This window comes from Callithrix jacchus, chromosome 1 (genome assembly GCF_049354715.1).
Source record: "Callithrix jacchus isolate 240 chromosome 1, calJac240_pri, whole genome shotgun sequence".
Classification (NCBI taxonomy): domain Eukaryota; kingdom Metazoa; phylum Chordata; class Mammalia; order Primates; family Cebidae; genus Callithrix; species Callithrix jacchus.
In genome coordinates, this window is record NC_133502.1 from 67,479,069 (window position 1) to 67,502,444 (window position 23,376).

Consider the following 23,376-nt stretch of genomic DNA (forward strand, 5'->3'; position numbering starts at 1 on the left):
GCCCAGGCTGGAGTGCAATGGTGCAATCTTGGCTCACCACAACCTCCACCTCCCGGGTTCAAGAGATTCTCGTGCCTCAGCCTCCTGGGTAGCTGGGACTGCAGGCATGCGCCACCGCGCCTGGCTAATTTTTGTATTATTAGTAGAGACGGGGTTTCTCCATGTTGGTCAGGCTGGTCTCGAACTCCTGACCTCAGGTAATCCACCCGCCTCAGCCTCCCAAAGTGCTGGGATTACAGGCATGAGCCCCCGCGCCCGGCCCAATGTTTCACTTCTTAGTCTTCCTGCATGAAAGATCATAGAAAGGGTAAAAGTGACCTTCACTTTGCGTCATACATTTAATCCACAAATGTCTGTAGGTAAATAATCTTAATTGAATTATATTTTAAATGTATAAACAAGCCTGCCAACTGAAGAAATTATATATTCCTTTATATAATGAAAAGACTTCCTGCAGTGTAAACAATTGTTTCTTTCATTTACACAGGTTGAAATAAGTACTTACTCATTTCTGCCAGTTTCTGCTGAAATTTGGATTCCCCTTGGAGGTGTTTACTGTAGATTAAAAAAATGCAAAGTATTTTATGTGTATTTATAAGTGTAAAATTCAAATTTCCAGTAACTATGATGCTTTTGGTGACTTACTTTATGTGATTATTTTAGTGAGTAGCTTTTAACATTTAAAACCATATAAAACATAAATGTCACAAATTTATGATGCTATATATTTTTTCGGTGGTTCTTACAAAACACAGTGGTTAATATTTTTCAAGAGTAAACATTTTAAAATTTTATGTTAAAAACAAAATTGTATCAATAGCTTTGTAAAAAAGAGCAGGTTTTAACATTAGCTATCTTCACTGAATGTTGGCACACAATTTGTATGGCGTTTTTAACTTTGCACTATGCTCATATCTATTATTTGGAGCCATTCTCACAACTTCCAAATAAACTTGGCATGAAAGAAACAGGTGTAAGTCAGGAGCAGTGCTGAGACTCTGGACTCCCCAGATGACCATCTCAGCTACTGGAAAACATTCTATAATGGTTCCTACCTTCCATCTGCTTCATCTGATCCTTCAATATCAAAGCGTAGTTTTTTCAGCGGTTTAGGAGGGTTGCTTCCTTCAGCGCTTCTTTTGAGCACACGGTCACTATTACAAACCATCTGATTTATTTTCTGGAACTTCTCAGAAGTCTACAAATTACAGAATACTTTAAATCATTAAATGACAGTGTTTTGTATTTAGCAACTTCAAGTTATAGTTTGAGGTGTGTCGAACACAGGCAGAGGTAATCACTTCATTTTAATTTTCTGCTTCATTGGACCAAATAAAATATATGAAAAATGTAAAAATCAGAATTACTCCCTAATTCCATCCTCAGTTAAACACCCACTGTTTGTAAATCCTCCTGTCTTTTCCATGCAGCTCACATTCTTCCTCCAGCAACTGACTACTCTGCAGGTCCTGGTTCCTCATTTTCAGAACCCACCTATATAGGCTGTTTCAGCAGTAGGCAAGTAGGAACAGCTTTCTGGAAATTTGCTTTTGACATTTTTTTTTCTTTTAGGCTATTATATAACCAGCAGAGGGAAGGTCACAAGAATTTGATAAGAGATTATGTGTTCAATGAATAATAATTTTTGATTCACTTTATGGGTATTATATTGACAAGTCTTATAGACTTTCTGATAGAAATTATATCTGATTTGACTGATAGAATCAAGAGTGAGGATTAGCTTTGCCAATTATGCTTTATTTTCCAAAAATTTAATGAGTGAATTCTCCCAATACTAAATTCGAAACAGGTTTTGATGGTAAATCTATTTGGAGCACATATACAATTTAACAGAAACTGAATCCTCTGCTGCTATTAAATTTATAATAATTTAAATTATCAGCTTTAAGATATGGAAGTACATTCACCTTTTTCTCAATTATTTTAGAGGTTATGGCAAGCAAAAATGTTTGAAGACCACCATGTGATACCAACTGTCCTTATAAGGCCCCATAGCTCCTTTGTAAAGCCTGACAGCTGCAGCCCATCACCAATTATTGCAACATACATTTTAACACTTGGTCATTTGGCATACAAACTTTTACCTCTCCCTGGTTACTTGGGGCAGTGTGGTAGGCAGCCTGTCAGATGGCTCCCAATGACACTACCTCCTGGTATCCACCTCCTTGTGTCTGGGCTAGATCTATTCTTGTCTTGCTTTTAACCAAAATAATATGCCAAAAGTAATGGATTGTCATTTCCAGAATTAGATTACAAAAAGACTGTAACCTCTATATCCTGCTCTTTATTTCCCAGCCTCCCTCAGTCCCTGCTCTGGGCAAAGCAAGATGCCATATTGTAAGCAGCAAGTAGCACTATGGAGGGGCCCAAGGGCAAGAAACCAATAGAGGAGCCAGCACCCATACAGGATCAACCAACAGCCATTTGAATAAGTCTGCTAGTGAATGCTCCTCCAGTGGAGCCTTGAGGTGACTGCAGGCCCAGCTGACACCTTGATCACAGACTTTGGAGAAACTCTGGTCCAGATAAGTCATGACTAGATTACTGACCCACAGAAATGGAGATAATAAATGTTTGTTTTAAGTCACTAAGTTTGGGGGTAATGCATTACGTAACAATACATAATATAGGCAGTCTTCCCATTCCTATAAGCGTATAAGCTCTTGACCAGCTGCAGTGGCTCATGCCTGTAACTCCAGCAATTTTGGGAGGCTGAGGCAGGAGGATCACCTGTGGTTGGGAGTTCGAGACCAGCCTTACCAACATGGAGAAACCCCGTCTCTACTAAAAATATAAAAAAAAAAATTAGCCAGGAGTGGTGGGGCATACCTGTTTTCCCAACTACTTGGGAGGCTGAGGCAGGAGAATACCTTGAACCCAGGAGGTGGAGGCTGCAGTAGCCGAGATCAGCCACTACACTCTAGCCTAGGCAACAAAAGTGATACTCCGTCTCAATTAAAAAAAAAAAAAAAAAAAGAATATAAGCTCTCTGGCCAGGTGCAGTGGCTCACGTCTGTAATCCCAGCTCTCTCTGGGAGGTTGAGGCAGGGGATTGTTGAAGTCAGGAGTTCAAGACCAATCTGGGCAACATAGCAAGACCCTGTCTCTACAAAAAGTTTAAAAATTAGCTGGACATGGTGCTGCATGCCTGTAGTTCTGGCAACTTGGGAGGCTAAGGTGAGAGGATTACTTGAGCCCAAAAGTTTGAGGTTACAATGAGTAGGTGACAGAGTGAGACACTGTCTCTAAAAATTAAAATTAAAAAAAAATTAAAAATATGCTCTCAGAAAGTGTGGAGATGGTGCAATGCAACATAATAATAGTAATGCGTACTGAATCTGAGACTGCTGAATTAGCGACTTTAATGGAAGGTCAACTAGAGTCGAGGATTTGCAGTCTAGAATAAATGTTTCAAAGCAAAGTTTTCCCTTGGATCTCTTAGAATGAAGCCCTGCCACTTTCATTGAGTCAGAGTCTCATGTAACCAATTCCTAACCAGTGTACCAGAAAAAGAATATCCTAGAAGTCTGAGAAGTCTGAGAGGAAGGACAAACAAAAAGTGTGTATGTATGGAAAGAGAAGACGCAGGGACAGGCTGGTGACATTTGGATGTAGGGCTTACATTTTGGAGTATGTCATTTCAAATCATTCTCATAATTCATACGAGGTTATGTACATACATACATAGTATCATAGGAAGATATTTGGTCTTTGTCCCCGGTTCCTGGAACAGAGCTCCTAGAACCTTTGAAATTTCCTAAGTGATAAGGGTGATAGGACCATCTTTTGTTCTTTTTTTTTTTTTGAGACGGAGTTTCGCTCTTGTTGCCCAGGCTGGAGTGCAATGGCGCAATCTCGGCTCACTGCAACCTCCGCCTCCTGGGTTCAGGCAATTCTCCTGCCTCAGCCTCCTGAGTAGCTGGGATTACAGGCATGCGCCACCGTGCCCAGCAAATTTTTTGTATTTTTAGCAGAGACGGGGTTTCACCATGTTGACCAGAATGGTCTCAATCTCTTGACCTCGTGATCCACCCGCCTCGGCCTCCCAAAGTGCTGGGATTACAGGCTTGAGCCACCGCACCCGGCCTGCATCTTTTGTTCTAATGAGGTGACACTTGGTGGGGACCTGGCTAATCAGAATGAGAGCTGGTTGCCAGAAAGACCAAGTCTTGAGTAGAAGCTTGGAACTTTGAGCCCCACCCTCTATCCGGGGAGCGGAGAGGGTTGGAGATTGAGTTAATTGGTTATGCCTACATAATGAAACCCCCATAAAAACCTGTCAACAACAAGGTTGGGAGACCTTTCGAGTTGGTAAACATGTCCAAGTGCTGCGAAGGTGGTGTACCTCAACTCCCTGGGACAGAAGCTCCTGTGCTAGGGACTCTTCTGGACCTCACCCTGTATAATACCTCTTCATTGGGCTGTTCATTTGCATCTTTTATAATGAACTGATAATAATAAGTAAAATTTTTTCCAGAGTTTTGTGACTAATTCTGGCAAGTGATCAAACCTAAGGAAGAGGCACATGGGAACCCCCTAACTTTGTATCCAAGTCAGATGGAAGTGTGGTGTAGCCTGGGGGCCTGACAGTTGTGACGGGTGTCTGCAGTGAGACCAGTTTTGTGGGACTGAGCCCTTGAACCTGTGGAGTCTGATGCTGACTCTGGGTAATTAGTGTTAGAAATAAATTGAATTGTAGAACACAAGAGAGTTGAAGAACAGATTTGTTTGAGAAAAAAAAAAAAAAGAATCTCACATATTGGGTGATAGAAGTGTGAGCAAAAACAACTCACATATATATGCATGTATACACACAAATGTATATATGTGTATTATATAATCTCAAAGGAATATTTAGAAAAGTTTTGAAGTTCACTAGTTAGGAGTATAAATGGAGATTAAACTTGATTTGAAAGTAAATCTGAGATATATATATCTCATAAAATTCTACGCAATATGCCTGAGTGAGGTGTTTGAATAATTGTATTTGCAAATTCAAATTATAGAAAACTCTAATTACTTTTATACTTACAATGTGTACTATTACATTTCATAGAAATAAAATACTCACCCCAAATGATTCACCAATTGATACTAAGATTCTGTCAAGTTAAGATGAAATACCAATTAGTAATAAAAATCATGTACAATTTTGCAGAGATGAGCATAGATATACTATTCTGAACTATCAGGAATTCCAAGTTAAAGGCTACCTCTACCCTAGAACCACTGACAAACTATATTCATTTGGGGATTATTCTAACAGTGCCCATTTAATCATATACTCACCTGGTCTCTTAGTTTTAAAGCAAAAACCATAGGTCTGCAAGAACATATTTTGCCATTCCCCATATTTAAGGAGAGCAAAGGAAATTTTCAAGTTTACCCCTACTTAGTTCTTCATAAATCAATGAGTAAGTTATCAAATTTCTTTCATATTTTCTCATTTAAAATTCAAGTTATATTTGGCAAAAACTTAGAATATTAATAATCAGAATTCTAATTAGCATCTATATTGGTATAGTAAAGGCTAGTTATCATATATCAAATATATAGTCAGAAATCTTTATTAGTCTGTCTTTATTTAAACCATATAAGTTATGTTCTTGATAATAAAGCTGAAGAACATCATTAGCTTGACATGACTCAACAAAGATTTGAAAACATGAACATGGAACTAGTGCATATAAAGTTTTTTTTTGTCCTCCAATTCCTTGATAAGTGGTCATCATTCTAAATATAATGCTCTCCTAATGCCTGATCAATGATTTATTAGTTAGAATGTTCAGAATGTGACTTTTTTGCTAAAGAATACAACACAATTGATTTCACTAAGGATCAGGAAGTAGCCATCATTATCACCATAATATGGATTAATAATCACTATTAAAAAACTACCTAAGTATACATTTTCATACAGTGGCATGGGACTGTATAAATTTTTTTGTTTTGTTTGTTTTGTTTTGTTTTGTTTAAAGACGGGGTTTCACCATGTTTGTCAGACTGGTCTTGAACTCACAACCTCAGGTGATCCGCCCGCCTTGGCCTCCAAAGTGCTTGGATTACAGGTGTGAGCCACCACACCCGGCCTGTAAATTTTCTTATATAGAGATAACGTGGCATTTTAACAGCTTGGAACAAGTAGAAGGAGTCAGTACACAGATATCCAACTATAAGAACACCAAATAAATAAAGGATGATATAGAGGCACATGAGAGCATTTGTATCATATTGCCAGTTATTTATTACTTCATATTTTTCTGTAGAGTTTGCAATTTTTACCATGAGTATGTACTACTTAAATAATTAAATATACCATGCAAATATTTTCTAAAAGACTAATATATCTCCCTTTTCTTGTCCATGAGGGACAACCATATGGGCTGACAATTTCTGAAATGAGACTACATTAACTATACTAGCTAATCTGCCTCCTACTTTACACAAATAAAGTCAGTTTCAAATAGCCCCTGATAATATATAATTAGTCAACTGAAGCACTTCAAAGCCAGAGAGCACTTGTGGTTGGATGGGAAGATAATATAATGATTTATAGTTGCACACAACCTTTCATCTTAGAATTTAAAACAGCTTCATACTAATCATTTTGCTGATCCACAGCACCCTTGTGTAGTAGAGATAGAGACCTGCCCAAGGTAAGGTGGTAAAGAGGTTGCCAACAGGATTAGGAATGGACCTCTAAAGACTTAATTGACAGTAATCTACATTTAATATAACCAGCAGAATGAACAAAATCCACAGGAAGCAAAATTTATAGGACATCCAATAAACTACAAACTAAAAGTACTCAACCTAAAGTAACCTGCATTGTTTAGCAGATTGACTACTTACAAAAATATTAAAGTGTTTTGAAACATATAACCAAACTGGTTCAAAAACTGTTTACAAAAGAAGATACCCCTAGCAGTCAGGAAATCTGATAACTAAATTTGTAAACCCATCCAAGTAAATAGATTTTCTTTCCCCCTAGATTCTCATTATGTTACTTAAATAAACAAATAGACTCAAGAGTCTAGCTTATTTGAAATGAAGAAAGCGTTGTATTTTTATTCTTGGATCAAAATTATCCCCCTTTCATTCTTTACTACCTCTCTAACGAGAAAATACACACACCTTGTTCCTGGAGTCATTTTTGTTGGTGTTGGCAGACCTTCTGAAATTTTATATGGACTCTTCAGGGGTGATATATAGATGTTCCCTCCAGGAATCCGTAAGGGTGAACTAGGAAACTTATAAGGGCTTCGAGGAATGTGAGGTATTGGTGACAAGGTAGGGGGCTAGAGCAAAAACAAAAAAGTAGTATTATTTATTTAATGTTTTAATGGGACCCATTACTTTATAATTAGATATTTCCAATCAAAGGATACTTTTGACTTACCCTGGTGGAAGCATACTGCAAAATATTTGTTTTCAGTCTCTGCATGAAGACTGAGTTATAGAATACTATAATAGAATCATACTCCTCTTCTTTGATCAAAACACGTTTGAAAGTCTGAGGAAGAAGAGTAAAAAAAAAAAAGTAAAATTCACTTGTTAAATTAATTTTAAAATTTCTACCTTTAGATTTTCTTTTCTAAAAGTTTGTAAAACTTTTTGACTGGTAAGAAGCACATATTATACAGGAAAAAATAATCTAAAATGCCTTCTTAGGTTTGAATTATAGATGCTCTACTAGAAGCGAAATGTCATAGGATTATTGAGAAAAACAGCCAGGCAGCAGATGGAATAGCTGGCCATCCAAGAAGAGAGAGTAGACAGGCTGGTAGAATGGAAAGCATTATGGGAATCAAAGGGCCAGAACTAAGTGAAAGCCAATGACATTATCCATTAATATTTAGACTATATCCTCTGGCCTGTACCTCCCTGTATCGCCCCATTCTATAAGGGTTTAAATAGCATTACTCAATTGCAGGAAGTAGACACTTAGTAAAAGCACTATATTTTAGTGTTAGATTTCACTCAAATTTTAGTTAGGTAAAAACACAGAGGTTATATCAAATGCCTCTGACACATTATACACTTAAATGATTGAATTTAAAATAACTTCAAACATACAAACAAAAATGACTTGGTTTGTATTACTTTTGAAAACTCTAATAATAAATGGGAAAGATATCCCACAACTCACTTTCCACAGAACCGTATGAAACGTGTCATACCAAGTATATTTTACTACTCCTGTTTCTCTAAAGGGAAGGTAAATGTGTTTAGAAATACAAAATGTGTTTATACTGAACATATTTATTATTTCTTTGCAAGGTTGCATTTATGCTGACTTTTCCTATAAAGTAATAAAAATAAAAGATCATCTAATGTACTATGACTCATGCCAGGTTTATTATAAATACTTGCTTATTACACAGATAAAGCATTACTTGTTAAATTTATAAAAAAACCACGAATATGGATAATTTCATAATTTATCTTATCTTTCCAATTCCATTTAAGCATTTAAGTTACAAATAAATAATATAAAAATTTTTATTTGTAAATTTACATAAGATCAGAATATATGAGCCTGTGAATGAATAAAATTATCTTTATTACAGATATGGATTTATCAAACTTACTATGGAAAATCACCTACCTCCTGAACAGCATGAGGAAGATCTTTGTATGCTGTTACAATGATTTTGAATTTAAGGTCTATATTCTTCACTTTGCATATGCCATACATGGAACACATCATAATCTAGTAAATAAATATGATGTAAAACTAGTCAGAATTTTATTATGTGGTTTTGCTCTAAAAAAAAATAGTTTTCTTCCTTTTAGCCTCAAAAAAGAAAAGTTTAATTTCCTACATAGTTATTTCTTTCCATACTGAGCTCAATTTGAAACTCTACATGAAGTGTTTAACCCAAAGTGTATTTAAAGAACAAAATGCAAATGACCAAGGCTCAATTATTTAGGACTGATCACCTGGTTTGTAAATTACCCTAACTTTGGCTCCTGTCCCTTAAATGTTTCCCAGAAAAGTTGAAACTAGAATCAGTTAATTTTGCATAACTAGCACTTAAAAAAGCCAGGTGTTAAAATGTTTCAAACTAGCAGATAATATTGAACATACTTGGTGGTAGTGGTGAGGGTAAGGTGACTGGAAGGGCATGTAAGAGAGTCTTATGTGTTGTTGACAATGTTTTGTTTCTTGATCTGGATGTTGGTTATATAACTAAGTTAGTTGATGAATTTTCATTAGAAGGTATCCTTTTGAGATGCAGGTTTTTATATATGTGTATTACATTTCAATAGAAGATATTTAAAAATGATTCCCTGTGACTTTAAATGTCAGACTTTATTTGTATGAACTTTATAGCCTAATTTAAGTACTCATTACTTCTGCAACATTCTTGCTCTCATCTACTATTGGCAAGAATGCCAAAAATCATCTTTGGCTTGGCATTCTACTAGCCAAGTGTAGACAGGGTAGTCCTGGCGTAAGAATAGCTTATGTAGATCAGTGAAACAGAATTAAGAGTCCAGAAATAAATATTTATATATTTACAGTCAACTGATTTTTTGACAACTGTCAATGACAAGAGAAAAAAAACCTTTTCAACAACTGGTGCTGGAACAACAAGATATTCACTAACAAGGGAATGAGGCTGGACTCCTACCTCAACTATATTAAAAAATTAGGTCAAAATGGAGCAAAACCTAAATGTAAGAACTAAAACTATAAACCTTTTGGAGACAAACAGGAATAAATCTTAACAACTTCAGATTTGAGCTGGGGGTGGTGGTTTACGCCTGTAATCCCAGCACTTTGGGAGGCTAAGGTGGGCTGATCACAAGGTCAGAAGGTTGAAACCAGCCTGACCAACATGGAGAAACCCTGTTTCTACTAAAAATACAAAAATTAGCCAGATGTGGTGGTGTGCACCTATAATCCCAGCTACTCCGGAGGCTGAGGCAGGAGAATCACTTGAACCCTGGAGGGAGGTTGCAGTGAGCTGAGATTGTGCCACTGCATTCTAGCCAGGGTAACAGAGCAAGACTCCCAACTCAAAAAAAAAAAAAAATTAGGCAAAGGATCTGAATAGACATTTCTCTAAAGAAGATATATACATAGCCAGTAAACACATGAAAAGGTGTTATCATTAGCCTTCAGAGAAATGCAAATCAAAAGCACACTGAGATGCCATTTTATATCCACTAGGATGGCTATGATAAAAAAAAACACAGATTAAAAAGTTGGTGAGGATATAGAGAAATTGGAACCTTATATATTATTGGTAGGGATGTAAAATGGTATAGCCACTTTGGAAAATGATCTGGGCATTCCTCAAAAAGTTAACATAGAGCTATCATATGACCTACCAATTCTACCCCTAGGTATGTACCAGGAGAAATGAAAACATGTACATGAATGTTCACAGTAACATTATTCATCATAGCCAAAAAGTGGAAACAACCCAAATGGTCATCACTTTATGAATGATATGCATAATATGGTATATCCATACAATGGAATATTATCCGGCAATAAAAAGGAATGAAGTACTGATATAAGCTACAATACAGATGAACTTTGAAAACATTATGCTAAATGAAAGAAGCTATACACAAAATATCACATATTATATAATTCCATGTATATGAAATGTCTAGAAGAGGCAAGTTTGTAGAGAGAAAATAGTTAGTATTACTTTGGGCTGAGTGGATAGGGGAATAGGGGTGACTGCTTAAGAGTATGAAGTTTCTTTCTGGTGTGATACAAATTCTAAAATTGTTTGTGGTGATGTTTGTACAATTCCATGAATACACTAAAAACCACTGAACTGTACATTCTAAATGTGTGGTTTTTATGGTGTGTGAATTATGTCAATAAAGCTATTAACTATATATGTATAGATTTTTTTTAATTAAAAAAATTTATTTTGAGACAGAGTCTTGCTCTGTTACCCAGGCTGGAGCACAGTGATGTGATCTCAACTCACTTCTACCTCCATCTCCTGGGCTCAAGCAAACCTCCCACTTCAGCCTGCCAAGTAGCTGGGACCACAGGTGCAAGTCACCACACCTGGCTAATTTTTTAATTTTTTGAAGAGACTGAATTTTGCTAGGTTGCACGGGCTGGTCTCAAACTCCTGAGCTCAAGAGTTCTGCCCACCTTGGCCTCCCAAAGTGCTTATAGGCATGAGCCTATTGCACCCAGTCAAAAGTATATTATTCTTATTAACCTATTTTATAGAGAAAAAGGAAGATATGAAAGATCATTCTCTCACTGTAAACTAATTTACTTCATTCATTCATTCATTCTTTCAACAGGTATTGTTTTAAATCAACTGATTCTTAAGTCTCATGTTTTCATACTAAAATGAAATCTAGCTCACAGAAAAAGCCTATGATAAAAAGGTTCTTCAGCTATTTTCTTTACAGGTAAGATATTTTTTGTCATTAAGTAAGTAGTTACTGAAACATACTCTTGAGTGCTAAAGCTTTAATTTGTAAGAATTAGAACAAAAATGTAAATGGTAGCCAAAAAGTGAATATATATTAAGCATAATAAATTGATCTAGCTTCTCATTTGAATCTAATACTTTCTTAAGAAATCAGTTAACAAGGCTGGGTGAGGTGGCTCAAGCCTGTAATCTCAGCACTTTGGGAGGTGTAGGCAGATGGATCACCTGAGGTCAGAAGTTCGAGACCAGCCTGGCCAACATGGTGAAAACCCATCTCTACTAAAATACAAAAATTAGCCAGGCATGGTGGTGCACGCCTGTAATCCCAGCTACTTGGGAAGCTGAGGCAGGAGAATCACTTGAACCCAGGAGGCGGAGGTTGCAGTGAGTTGAGATCATGCCACTGCACTCCAGCCTGGGCAACAGAGTGAGACTCCATCTCAAAACAAAACAAAACAAAAAAGAAATCAGTTAACAAGTAAGTAGGGAGGAGAGAAGGTTAAGTGATTGATTTTCTTACTTGGTCCAAATGCCTGTCTCTCATGAGTTCATACTCATTCTGCAGCGTGTGCTGGAAAAGGGTCCAGATGATGTGTTCTAGTTCTGGGTGCTCAGACAGAAGGCGTTCACACAGCGTATTTAGCCGGAGATATGCTAGACGATACACTGTGGTGATAAGAAGAATTAGTCATTTTTACTGCTCATTTTGAAATACCAGTAGATTTTTTTCAAATTGTAAAACTGCTCTAATTATAATGCTGTTAAGTAGCATTTTAAAAGAAACTTCATTTTACCACTCTTCTTTTTTCCCCCCAGAAAAATATGTTTACTGGTTTATTATGAAGGATAGTACAAGGGATACAGATGAAGAAAAGCAGAAGGGGCATGGAATTTCCATGTGCTCCCCAGGCACGCTATTCTCCAGGAACCTCCAGTTGGGCAGATATTCAGAAAGCTCCCAGAACCAAGTCCTTTTGGGTTTTTATGGAGGCTTCATTACATAGGCATGAGTTTTTAAAAAAATAGGTTTCCAGGGGAACAGGTAGTGTTTGGTTACATGAATAAGTTCTTTAGTGGTGATGTTTAAGATTTTTCTACCACTATTTTCCTGAAAAATAATTGATTCCTTGTGTTAGCACAGTTCTAGGTACATAGAAGGCAGAATGATACTTTCTGAATCGACTATTATGGCATGAAATTGGTGCAGAAGTGGGAAGTAGTTGAGGAAAGGTCATGAGACACTGTCAAATTACACAAACCTAATAGGGTTTGTTTCAGTTCCATTAACAATCACTCACCATTGGTCATTCTCACTATTAATATTCAAGAGGAACAATCATTTTTTTAAATTATAGAATTGCCAGTATCTATTAATTTTTCTAATCCTAAAAAAATTAAGCCACACATTTCTCTATAAAATACCAATGGAGCATAGTCTATTGAAAAATGGTAAACTTGTAGGTTACCTAAATATAAAATGACTGCAATATGAAATTTATTTAGTCTATAAAAAATACTACTGAAAATGCAAATTTGGCAAAAAGGAATCCATAAAATTGAATTTTCGTTCACTTACTTTAAATATTATATAAAGACCCTTTATATGTCTCTTTCAATGACTTGAATAGGTAATTTGAAATTTTTAAAGCTAACAATTTATCTCAGTTGTCCTAAGCGTTAGCATACGTATATCAGACTTAGCTGGAGGTTTGTTAAACCAAGGTTTTGGGGGCCCTATCTTAGAGTTTCTGACTGAGTGGGTCTAGGTTGGGGCCACAGAATTCTCATTTCTACAATTTCCAAGTGATGTGAATTCTGCTGGTTGGAAACAACGCTTTGAAAACCACTGCTCTAACCTAAGGATATCTTACAATATGCCTGTAAAGCTCAGCATAATTCTTACTTGAATAAAATCAGGAAAGAGATTATCAGAGGACCACGAGCTGTTGTTGTCCCTGGTGCCAGCTGTGGAAAATGCTTGTGGTGCACCTGGTCCAGCTGCAGCCTCACAGAGAGCCGGCGCCTGTGCAAGCACCTGGAGCTGCCTGTCCTGCTGCAACAGCCAGCATTTATGACTGTGTGCAGTGGCTGGGCCCCATGCTTACTCACACACCCCTCTCCATTCCACATCTGACTTGCTCCTGGCAGGCATGGGACCCAGGCTGGTAGTGTGAACTGAGTGCAGTCTGTCAGGCCAAGTGGGTGAAATGAGCCCAGTGGGCCCAAGCAAAACTCGGTCAAAGGCGCCAGCAGCCACAGAGGTTTCCAGCCAGAAAAAACAACTCTGTGAAAAGTCAGGAAAGATCCCGCAACATTATCATTTCCATTTTATAGATGAGGGAACTGAGCCACAGAGATACTAAGTGACTTGCCCAGTGATGTACCTAGAAAGTAGAAGAAACATTCTTTGAACCCAGTCAGCCTAGTTTCAGAGTCCATGCTCTTGAAAATAATCATCTACTAACCTTTTTTATAAAACAGTGAAAGAGAGGTAGATTTCAATGGCTTCTGGGTCTGGAAGGCTGAGGTTGCTTGTGTCTCTGCATTTGCAGTAGAATTTACACGTGTAGCTGAACCTTTTTTCTTTGGGGATCTTACAGGAGAAAGATACCTAGATATATTCAAAGGAAAAAGTCTTCATTTGAAGTTGGCTAAGAATCACAGAATATACACACACTTCAAGGTTGTACACCCAGATATATCTTGTCTATTTAATTGGTTATTCTAAACCAAATTCACTGAGCAGACTATTTAAATGCAAGCTGGGAAAGATATATTAACAGGAAAACTGCCTGTCATCATCATATCTAACTCTATCTTAACAAATGGCTTTTCCTGGGTATTATTACCTTAATATCTATAATGTTCAATTTTAATAATTATAGTGGGATTGAGACCATAAGATGATTCCAGCTTAAAAAACAATTTATTGATATTAAATAGTGTTATCCTGTTTTTGTGATTCTCCTCCTAAAAGCTTTTTTAGTGATAACTATGGTTCTCATCTAAGATTTCAGTTATCCACACAGATTTACACGCACCTAAATTACACAGTACAGAACTCTATAAATTAATACTTCAAATAACATTATTCAGATTTATACTTGTATACTAAATATATCAGGCATAACTCAAGGCAAGGATATTAGCAAATATTATCACTCTGTGCTGCCCCCTATTTAACAGAATAATCTAGATCTACTTTCTAATTTTCTTTTGGTAGCTGGCAAATAAAATTATTTTTAAAGACATAAACTTTAAGAACAAAGAAAACAGGAAGCAGAATTTGTAACTTACTATGGATGTTTTTACAACATGTAGTATATTAATTAGTACACTAAGTAAAGCAACTCATTATCACAAAGATTTTAGAAGGACCAGTGTCTGGTCTACTATACACTTTGGATTTTCATTCAGTTCACTATCCGACAGTATCATAAACTGGCTTAACTCAGGCAGAAGTTAGTCTCTGAAGTTCCAGGTGTAAATATTCAATTACCTACTGGATATAACTACTTGCATCTCAGACTTAATAAGAGCAAAGAAGAGCTCTGGATTTCCCTTCCTATCTCTATGAATAGCCTGATATTACATCTAGTGTCTTAAGACAAAAATCTAGGAGTTATTTTTAATTTCTAAATTTTCCAAATTCCTGAAATCCAACATAAAACCAATGTAAAACCTATTAATTTATCTCTATATACATTCCAGATCGCTCAATTTCTACTTCCAATGCCATACCTTAGACTAAGTCACCTACATCCCTCATCTGAAATACAGAAATAGTCCCCAAACTGGTCTCCTCGCTTTCTGCCTTGCCTTGTCCCTTTCTTTCCTCCAAACCCACCTTTACTTCAGATAACAGTCAGAGAGTGGACCTTTAAAAATACAAATTATAGCAAGCTGCATTCCTGCTTAAATGGTTTCCCACTACCCTTACAGAATCCGAACTCCTTACTCTGTCTGGCCTGTGGGAACCTACAAGATCTACCCCAGCTTAGCTCTTCAATCTCATCTTGTGCCATTCTCCTCTTCCAATACCCCAGCCACACTAGGATTTCTTTCTTTCTGTTCCTAAATCCAACTAAGTTTGATCTGCCTTAGAGCCACTGCACTTGTTGTTAGCTCTGCCTGGAATGCACATCATGCAGATTTTTGCCTGGCCAGCATCAGCTTGACCTTCAGGTGTCAGGTCAAAATATCACTTCATCGGAAAAAGGAAAGTGCCACTAAGCATTCTATCAGCCTCTCAGTTTGTCTTTCACATCACTCTGTTTATTTCCTTGATAGCACTTATTATACTCTAAAATCATCTTACATCTTGGTTTACTTGTTCACTGCCTGTGTTCCTCCTCCAGATTGTAAGCTCTATGAGCAGAAGGACCCAGACCATCTAACTTCTGTACTCCCAGTGCGTATACCACTTCCTGGCAGTTAAAATTCAATAAGATGACGCACGTTGAATTTAAAAAAAAAATGCTTAACTTATTTATATAAAGTATTATCTATGAAATAAATGTATACATGAAGGCAGAGTCTCCATATGCCAGAAACACTTTGAGTACAAGTTAGCATGAAAATGACATCTCTGGAAAATGATCCCTGCACTAATACAGAATACTGCAATGTCAATTCCTACACAGAATTAAACAGAAACAAAACAGTAGGCACATTTCTGCGAAAGGCAATGTAGCTAGAGTGATTAAAAGCCTGGGCTTTGGGATTAGATAGCTTGGGTTTGATTTCTGTTGACCTTAGGCAGTTATCTTATTTCTCTAATTCCTGTTTTATAGATACAGGCTGACAGGAGCATCTAGTACCTTATAGGGCTGTTATGAAGATTAAATGAAAAAATAAATCTTAAGTACTTAGGCCACTGCCCAGCACATAGTTAGCTATTGCTTTTGTGAAAGGAAAATAAACACTTGGGACCCCAATTCACTATGCCAAAAGGAAAAAATTAAGCTGAGTCATGCAAGAAACTGCCTTTCCCTGTTCCCACACATATAAATAGAGATACGAGGTTAAATACTTCCATAGATAGCTACTCTATGTTCACCTTATTATGTAAAGTGTTGATTTACTCAGCATAAGATGGATATATAATTGACTATTTCTCTATCTGCTCCTTTTCTCTTGCAACATGTGGATTACCATACCCTTTTCCTTTCCCCTCCAGATATAAATATTGGGGACCTCAAAATCATCATTGGAGAAAGGCACATATAATATGCCCTCTCCTGGGCATATTCTTAACCATGGCAAAGTAAGCTTCTACATTGATTGAGACCTGTTTCAGATATTTTTTGGTTTATATTCTCTTTTCTCATCATCATCATCATCATCATCATCATCATCACACACTAATCAACTGTGTATAAGTCCATATCCCAAACTTCTCCCTATACTTATCCTATGCTTCACTCCAAATAAACTGACCTGCACACTCTGAAAAATGTTTTCTGCTTCCTTTGATACTTTTGAGTTCATGCCATTCTCACTCTTGGAACACACTCCTCTGGCTCCTCTACCCTCTCCAGTTTCCATGTCGAAATCCTATTCCACCTAAACTGCCAACTCTGCCATGAAAACTTCTCTCATTATGCAAATCCTAGGTGATTCAGTAGCGCTTTGTACTCTTTTATATGACTTTATTTGGGTCATGTATCTTACATTACTAATTTCTTAAAACTAGAAACAATGTCTTATTTAAAATTCTATTTGCTACAGTTTCTTTATAGAACCTTACATTACACTTATGCTTATAATCTATTTGCAGTTTGAACAGACAACATAACATATATTTTACTTACATATCTGCTGCAGTGTGATTATTCTGGAGAGGAACATTAAGAGGACAAGCAGATTCAAGGTGATCAGTTGGTCCTTCTCGGTCCTTTGATTGTTTAATAAGATCAAATAAAGGTGAATCCTATATGAAACATAATGAAATTAAAACCACATAAATAAGCATAATTTTCCCAGGTACATATCAAAATCATATGGTTTGACTTGATCAGCACTATGAACTTAAAAGGCACAACTGACAGTGGCAATTTAAAAGTCAAAATGAAATATTTTCTCCACTTTGAAATTCCTGATTGCCAATTTTTGTACTTTACACAAAAAAAGGAGTAGAAAAAGGTATAACTTTCAATGTTTATATTAGAAAATAAGTTAGAAGTTAGGGAGAAAGACAGAAAAAAAAACAAAGAAAGTAGAAAGAAAGAAATGAAGATATGAACAGAATTTAGTGAAACTGAAAACAAAGATAAAACAATTTGGTCAACAAAACTAAAAATGGGTTCTTTGAAAAAACAAATAAAATTAAACAAATTTCCAGTCAGATTTATCAAGATAAAGAAAAGAGATAGATAGGCAGTATTAGGAATGAAAAATGGGACATAATTACAAAGATTAAAAAGATAATAGGGAATTACTATGACTAATTTTATATCAATAAATTGGAAAACTTAGACCAAGTGGAAAATTCCTACAAACATACAAATAACCACAACTCAATAAAAAATAAATAAAACAATTTAAATAGTCCTACAACTATTAAATAATTTGAATCAATAATTTAAAGTCTTCTCATAAAGAAAATATCAGGCTCATTTGGTTTTACCAGTAAATTCTACCAAACATTCAAGGGAGAGATAATTCCACTTTTATTCAGATTCTTCCTAGAATGGAAAAAGTATAAACATTCCTCATCTCATTTTATGAAGCTAGTACAATATTGATACTAAAATCAGTTCAAAGAGCAAACACCCCAAAGCTAGCAGAAGGCAAGAAATGGTTAACCAAGATCAGAGCAGAACTGAAGGAGACAGAGATACAAAAAGCCCTTCAAAAAAAAAATCAATGAATCCAGGAGCTTATTTTTTGAAAAAAAATTAATAAAATAGACCACTACCTAGACTAATAAAGAAGGAAAGAGAGAATAATCAAATGAACACCGTCAAATCTTAAGGGTGGTATCACCCTTATCCCCCCGAAATATATACACATAAACTAAAAAATCTAGAAGAAATGAATACATTCCTGGATATATATACTGTCCCAAGACTGTACCAGAAAGAAATAAAATCCCAAATAGACTAATAATGTGTTCTGAAATCGAGGCAGTAATAAATTGCCTAGCAACCAAAAAAAAAAAAAAATTCCAGAATCAGACAGATTCAGAGCTGAAATTTCCACCAGAGGTACAAATTTCTACTGAAACTATTCTGAAAAACTTAAAGGAAGGGACTCCTCCCTAATTTATTTTGTGAGGCCAGCATCACCCTGATACCAAAACCTAGCAGAGATAAAATTAAAAAAAGAAAACTTCAGGCCAATATTTCAGATGAACATCAATGCAAAAATCCACAATAAAATACTGGCGAACCAAATCCAGCATACATCAAAAAGCTCGTCTAATATGACCAAGCTGGCTTCATCCCCAGAATGCAAGCCTGATTCAACATATACAAACCAATAAACATGATTCATCACATAAACAGAACTAAAGACAAAAACCACATGATTATCTGGGGTTGCAGAAGTGGCCTTTGATAAAATTCAACATCATGTTAAAAGCTCTCAATAAACTAGGTATTCAAGGAATATATCTAAAAATAATAAGAGCCATCTATGACAAATCCATGGCCAATATATACTGAATGAGCAAAAGCTGAATGCATTCCCTTTGAAAACCAGCACAAGACAGGGATGCCCTCTCTCACCACTCCTATTCAACACAGTATTGGAATTTCTGGCCAGGGCCCTCAGGCAAGAGAAAGAAATAAAGCGTATTCAAATAGGAAGAGAAGAAGTCAAATTATCTATGTTTGCATATAACATGATCCTATATTTAGAAAACCTCACCATCTCAGTCCAAAAGCTTAAGCTGATAAGCAACTTCAGCAAAGTCTCAGTATAAAAAATATCAATGTGCAATAATTGCTAGTATTCCTATATACCACCAACGAGCAAGCAAAGAGCCAAATCATGAATTAACTCCAATTCACAATTGCTGCAAAAAGAATGAAATACCTAGGAATACAGCTAACAAGGGAAGTGAAGAACCTCTTCAAGGAGAACTACAAACCACTGCTCAAGGAAATAAGAGAGGACACAAACAAATGGAAAAACATTCCATGCTTATAAATAGAAAGAATCAATATTGTGAAACTAGCCATAAGGCCCAAAGTTATTTATAGAGTCAATGCTATTCCCATTAAACTATCATTGATATTCTTCACAGAATTAGAGAAAACTATTTTAAAATTCGTATGGAACCAAAAAACAAGCCCAAATATCCAAGAAAATTCTAAGCAAAAAGAACAAGCTGGAGGCAACACACTATCTGACTTCAAACTATACTACAAGGCTGTAGTAATGAAAACAGCATGGTACTGGTACAGGAACACACACGCAGATCAATGGAACAGAGTAGAGGACTCAGAAATAAGACCATACACCTACAACCATCCGATCTTTCATAAAACTAACAAAAACAAGCAATGGGGAAAGGATTCCCTAAATGGCTAGTCATATGCAGAAAATTGAAACCAGACCCCTTCCTTACACCTTATGAAAAAATTAAATCAAGATGGGTTAAAGACTTAAATGTAAAACCCAAACTATAAAAACCCTAGAAGAAAATCTAGGCAATACCATTCAGGACATAGACATGTGCAAAGATTTTACAACGAAAATGCCAAAAGCAATCACAACAAAAGCAGAAATTGACAAATGGGATCTAATTAAACCCACGAATTTCTGCAAGCAAAAGAAACTATCACAGAGTGAACAGACAACCTACAGAATAGGAGAAAATTTTTGTAATCTATCCAACTGGAAAAGTCTAATATCTAGAGTCTACAAGGAACTTAAACAAATTTATAAGAAAAAAACAATTCCATTCAAAAGTGGGCAAGGCATATGAACAGATCTGAATTTCATACAAATGGTAAACTTCTGGATGACTAAAACTACAACAAACTAAATTAAATGGAACATTCAGAAGATAAACAATGTTGGTTAAAGATGGCAAATTGAATGCATACATTAACTCTCTCTCATAAAACCCTACGAAAATGGAAATAAACTGACATTTTAAAAAATACTAACCTTTCAGATAACAACTTTTTTTTTTTTTTTTTTTTTTTTTTAAGAGTCTTGCTCTGTCACCCAGGCTGGAGCACAGTGGCATGATCATGGCTCACTGCAGCCTCCTGAATAGCTGGGACTATAGGAATATGCCATGGTGCCCAGCTAATTTTCTAAAAAATTTTTGTAGAGACAGGGTCTCCCTATGTTGCTCAGGCTACAGATATAAAATTTTGAAAGCTGGAAGGCAGATATACAAGTGGCAACCTACTCAGTAGATAAGAAAAGACTGAACTGGAACTCAGCAGTAAAGAAAGCCAACAAACAAACCAGATAAATTTTTAACCCACCGAAAGGATCTGGAAGTGGTGATACCAGGTACTTTGGGCAGTGAGGTACTGAGTAACAGGATAAAAGACCTAAAGAGGCCGGGCACGGTGGCTCATGCCTGTAATCCCAGCACTTTGGGAGGCCGAGGCGGGTGGATCACGAGGTCAAGAGATCAAGACCATTCTGGTCAACATGGTGAAACCCTGTCTCTACTAAAAATACAAAAAGTTAGCTGGGCATGGTGGCATGTGCCTGTATCCCGGCTACTCAGGAGGCTGAGGCAGGAGAATTGCCTGAACCCAGGAGACGAAGGTTGTGGTGAGCCGAGATCGTGCCATTGCACTCCAGCCTGGGTAACAAGAGTGAAACTCCGCCTCAAAAAAAAAAGAAAAAAAGACCTAAAGATATTAAGTGGGGATTTCTTAAGAAATTGCTGTATTAAATAACTATACAGTGAAGTTCACAAACCTCATCCAGGTGCTCAGAGCTTCTAAGTTTTAGTGATTTACTCTTATATATGAGAGGCAATCAAATATTTCAGGTGTCTCTAATATAAAAGTACCAAAACAAAACAGACAAATGGGCAAGCTGGGAGATGCAGAAATTATGCATGGAGGAGAAATATAAAAAGAAAGAAAAAAATGGCAATTACTCAACAGTCCTTTCAAATAGGAGTTACTCACGCCTAAGCAATACATTCCTAAACACTACTTTTCTTATTTATCCTGCTCTCAATTCATCTCAACTAAAAAAGAATGAAGAACAAGTTAAAAAAAAAAGGTCATTAGCAATAAAAGCATACATTCTGAAATTAGAGAAATATAAGCTCAAATTCTTGTTTACTAGTTTGAAGTAAATGTGAAACTAGTAATGAAGTTTCACTCTCTGATCCTCAGTTTCATTACTTGAAATATTCAGCACTCATTTTGCAGGATAACATGATATATCACATGAAGTGACTACATGGTAGCCACTTGAACATTCAATTCTTTTCTCAGCTTTCAGTGATTTGGCTTGATTATTTTATTTGAATCTCTTGGATGTATGTATGAATGTGTTAAAGATGTGCTCTCAACTTAAATTTACTCTTTTCCTCTCTACATGTCAAGCATTCACTACTTGATAAGTTGTGAATAAAAAGAGGTATGATAATCATATGGTCATTACACATATCAGTGCAAAATTTTAAAAATTTTCAGCCCTTTTTCAGCTCCAGCAGACCAACAGGAGATGGATTATTATCTGTAATAGTTACTCACTACAGAAATAATTATCAAAGTGGAGATTGTGAGCATGAGTTGTCTCCTCTGGACACATGAGAAGAGAGGGTGTCCTACAGGAACTAGATTTTATGGGGGGAAATAAAAAGAAGGTGGCACATATGCTTTGGAAAAAGAAGGAGACTCTATAATTCCCATTATATAATTTTTGTTGACAAGTCATCCTTTCTGATATTCATTAGGTGCACTGCAATATAAAAAATAGCTTTCGTTTGAGTAAAATAATGCTAACAATTAACATTTAAGAAATTCATTCCAACTAATACATATATTGTTATACATTTTATACTTTCTAGCCATGGATGAATTGAATATCTTTATTTAACTAAAATGATATGAGCATAAACCCACATACATTCAAAAGTGGCCTACTACCAATTTTTCTCTCAAACAATGACATTTTAGGAGACTTCGAGACCTTGCAAAGATATGTGATTAATAGGAGTTAAGTACACTAATTAGGTATTTTACATACTTTTCTGATATGAATTAAAACTTAAGTTTGTGCTTTGGATTCACCCAATAGGATTATATTAAATTTCTCTTTCAAGGATTAAGGTGGTATTTTTCATCAACAGACTTCATATTTCATTCAAATATCACTTTTATCATTCCATCTTCCTAAACCAAATGGTCACACAGATACATAGATACTGGTTTATGGTGATGAGTATGTCTTGATCATGGGAAAAGTATAGTGTAGGAGGTAGGAGCACAAACTCCGGAGCCACAGTACATGGGTTCACATCCTGGTCACCTGTTAGCAGCATGACCTTTGATAAGTTTCTCAACTCTAGATCAGAGATACTAATGATAATAGTAGTAACCTAAATCATACTATATGACAATTAAGTGAATTAATAATGTTAAGAATTGGGAACAGTGCTTGACACAGAGTATTATATAATATTTGATATTATTGTGGTTGTGATTCTTATTTACACCTGAGTGCCATTATACAAAAAACACTCTGTTTCCTCAAATGAATGATTGTATGCCTAGTTATCCATCCATCCACACAGTATGTGTTGTATGTCTATTCTGTACTAGACTCTATGCTAGGAAGTAGAGCCATAAAGGTAACAATGCTCTATTCGTCAGATACTAAATAGCCTTGAAGGAGTATTTCAGAAGCATCTGTCCTATTTGACCTTACTAAACAACTTCACTTTATGTCTATGTATAAAATAAACTTTAACCATCCTCTACTATCCGCCCCC

At 36.1% G+C, this 23,376-nt stretch overlaps 1 protein-coding gene across 3 annotated transcripts in view; it reads right to left on the reverse strand.

Moving 5' to 3' along the window:
• The window catches only part of RB1 (RB transcriptional corepressor 1), a 166,975-nt gene that overhangs the window by 4,363 nt on the left and 139,236 nt on the right, over window positions 1-23,376 (reverse strand). The window contains exons 18-26 of one of the 3 annotated variants that reach the window (XM_035298115.3): window positions 17,261-17,379; window positions 13,913-14,058; window positions 11,968-12,113; window positions 8,630-8,734; window positions 7,421-7,534; window positions 7,156-7,319; window positions 5,093-5,123; window positions 1,056-1,198; window positions 506-555 (exon numbers count right to left, since the gene is read on the reverse strand). In XM_035298115.3, coding sequence (XP_035154006.3) covers window positions 506-555; window positions 1,056-1,198; window positions 5,093-5,123; window positions 7,156-7,319; window positions 7,421-7,534; window positions 8,630-8,734; window positions 11,968-12,113; window positions 13,913-14,058; window positions 17,261-17,379 — 1,018 coding nt within the window. Of the gene's footprint in view, window positions 1-501; window positions 556-1,055; window positions 1,199-5,092; window positions 5,124-7,155; window positions 7,320-7,420; window positions 7,535-8,629; window positions 8,735-11,967; window positions 12,114-13,912; window positions 14,059-17,260; window positions 17,380-23,376 lie in introns of all 3 variants that reach the window. The other 2 variants (XM_054253300.2, XM_078361264.1) reach the window with 2 other exon arrangements.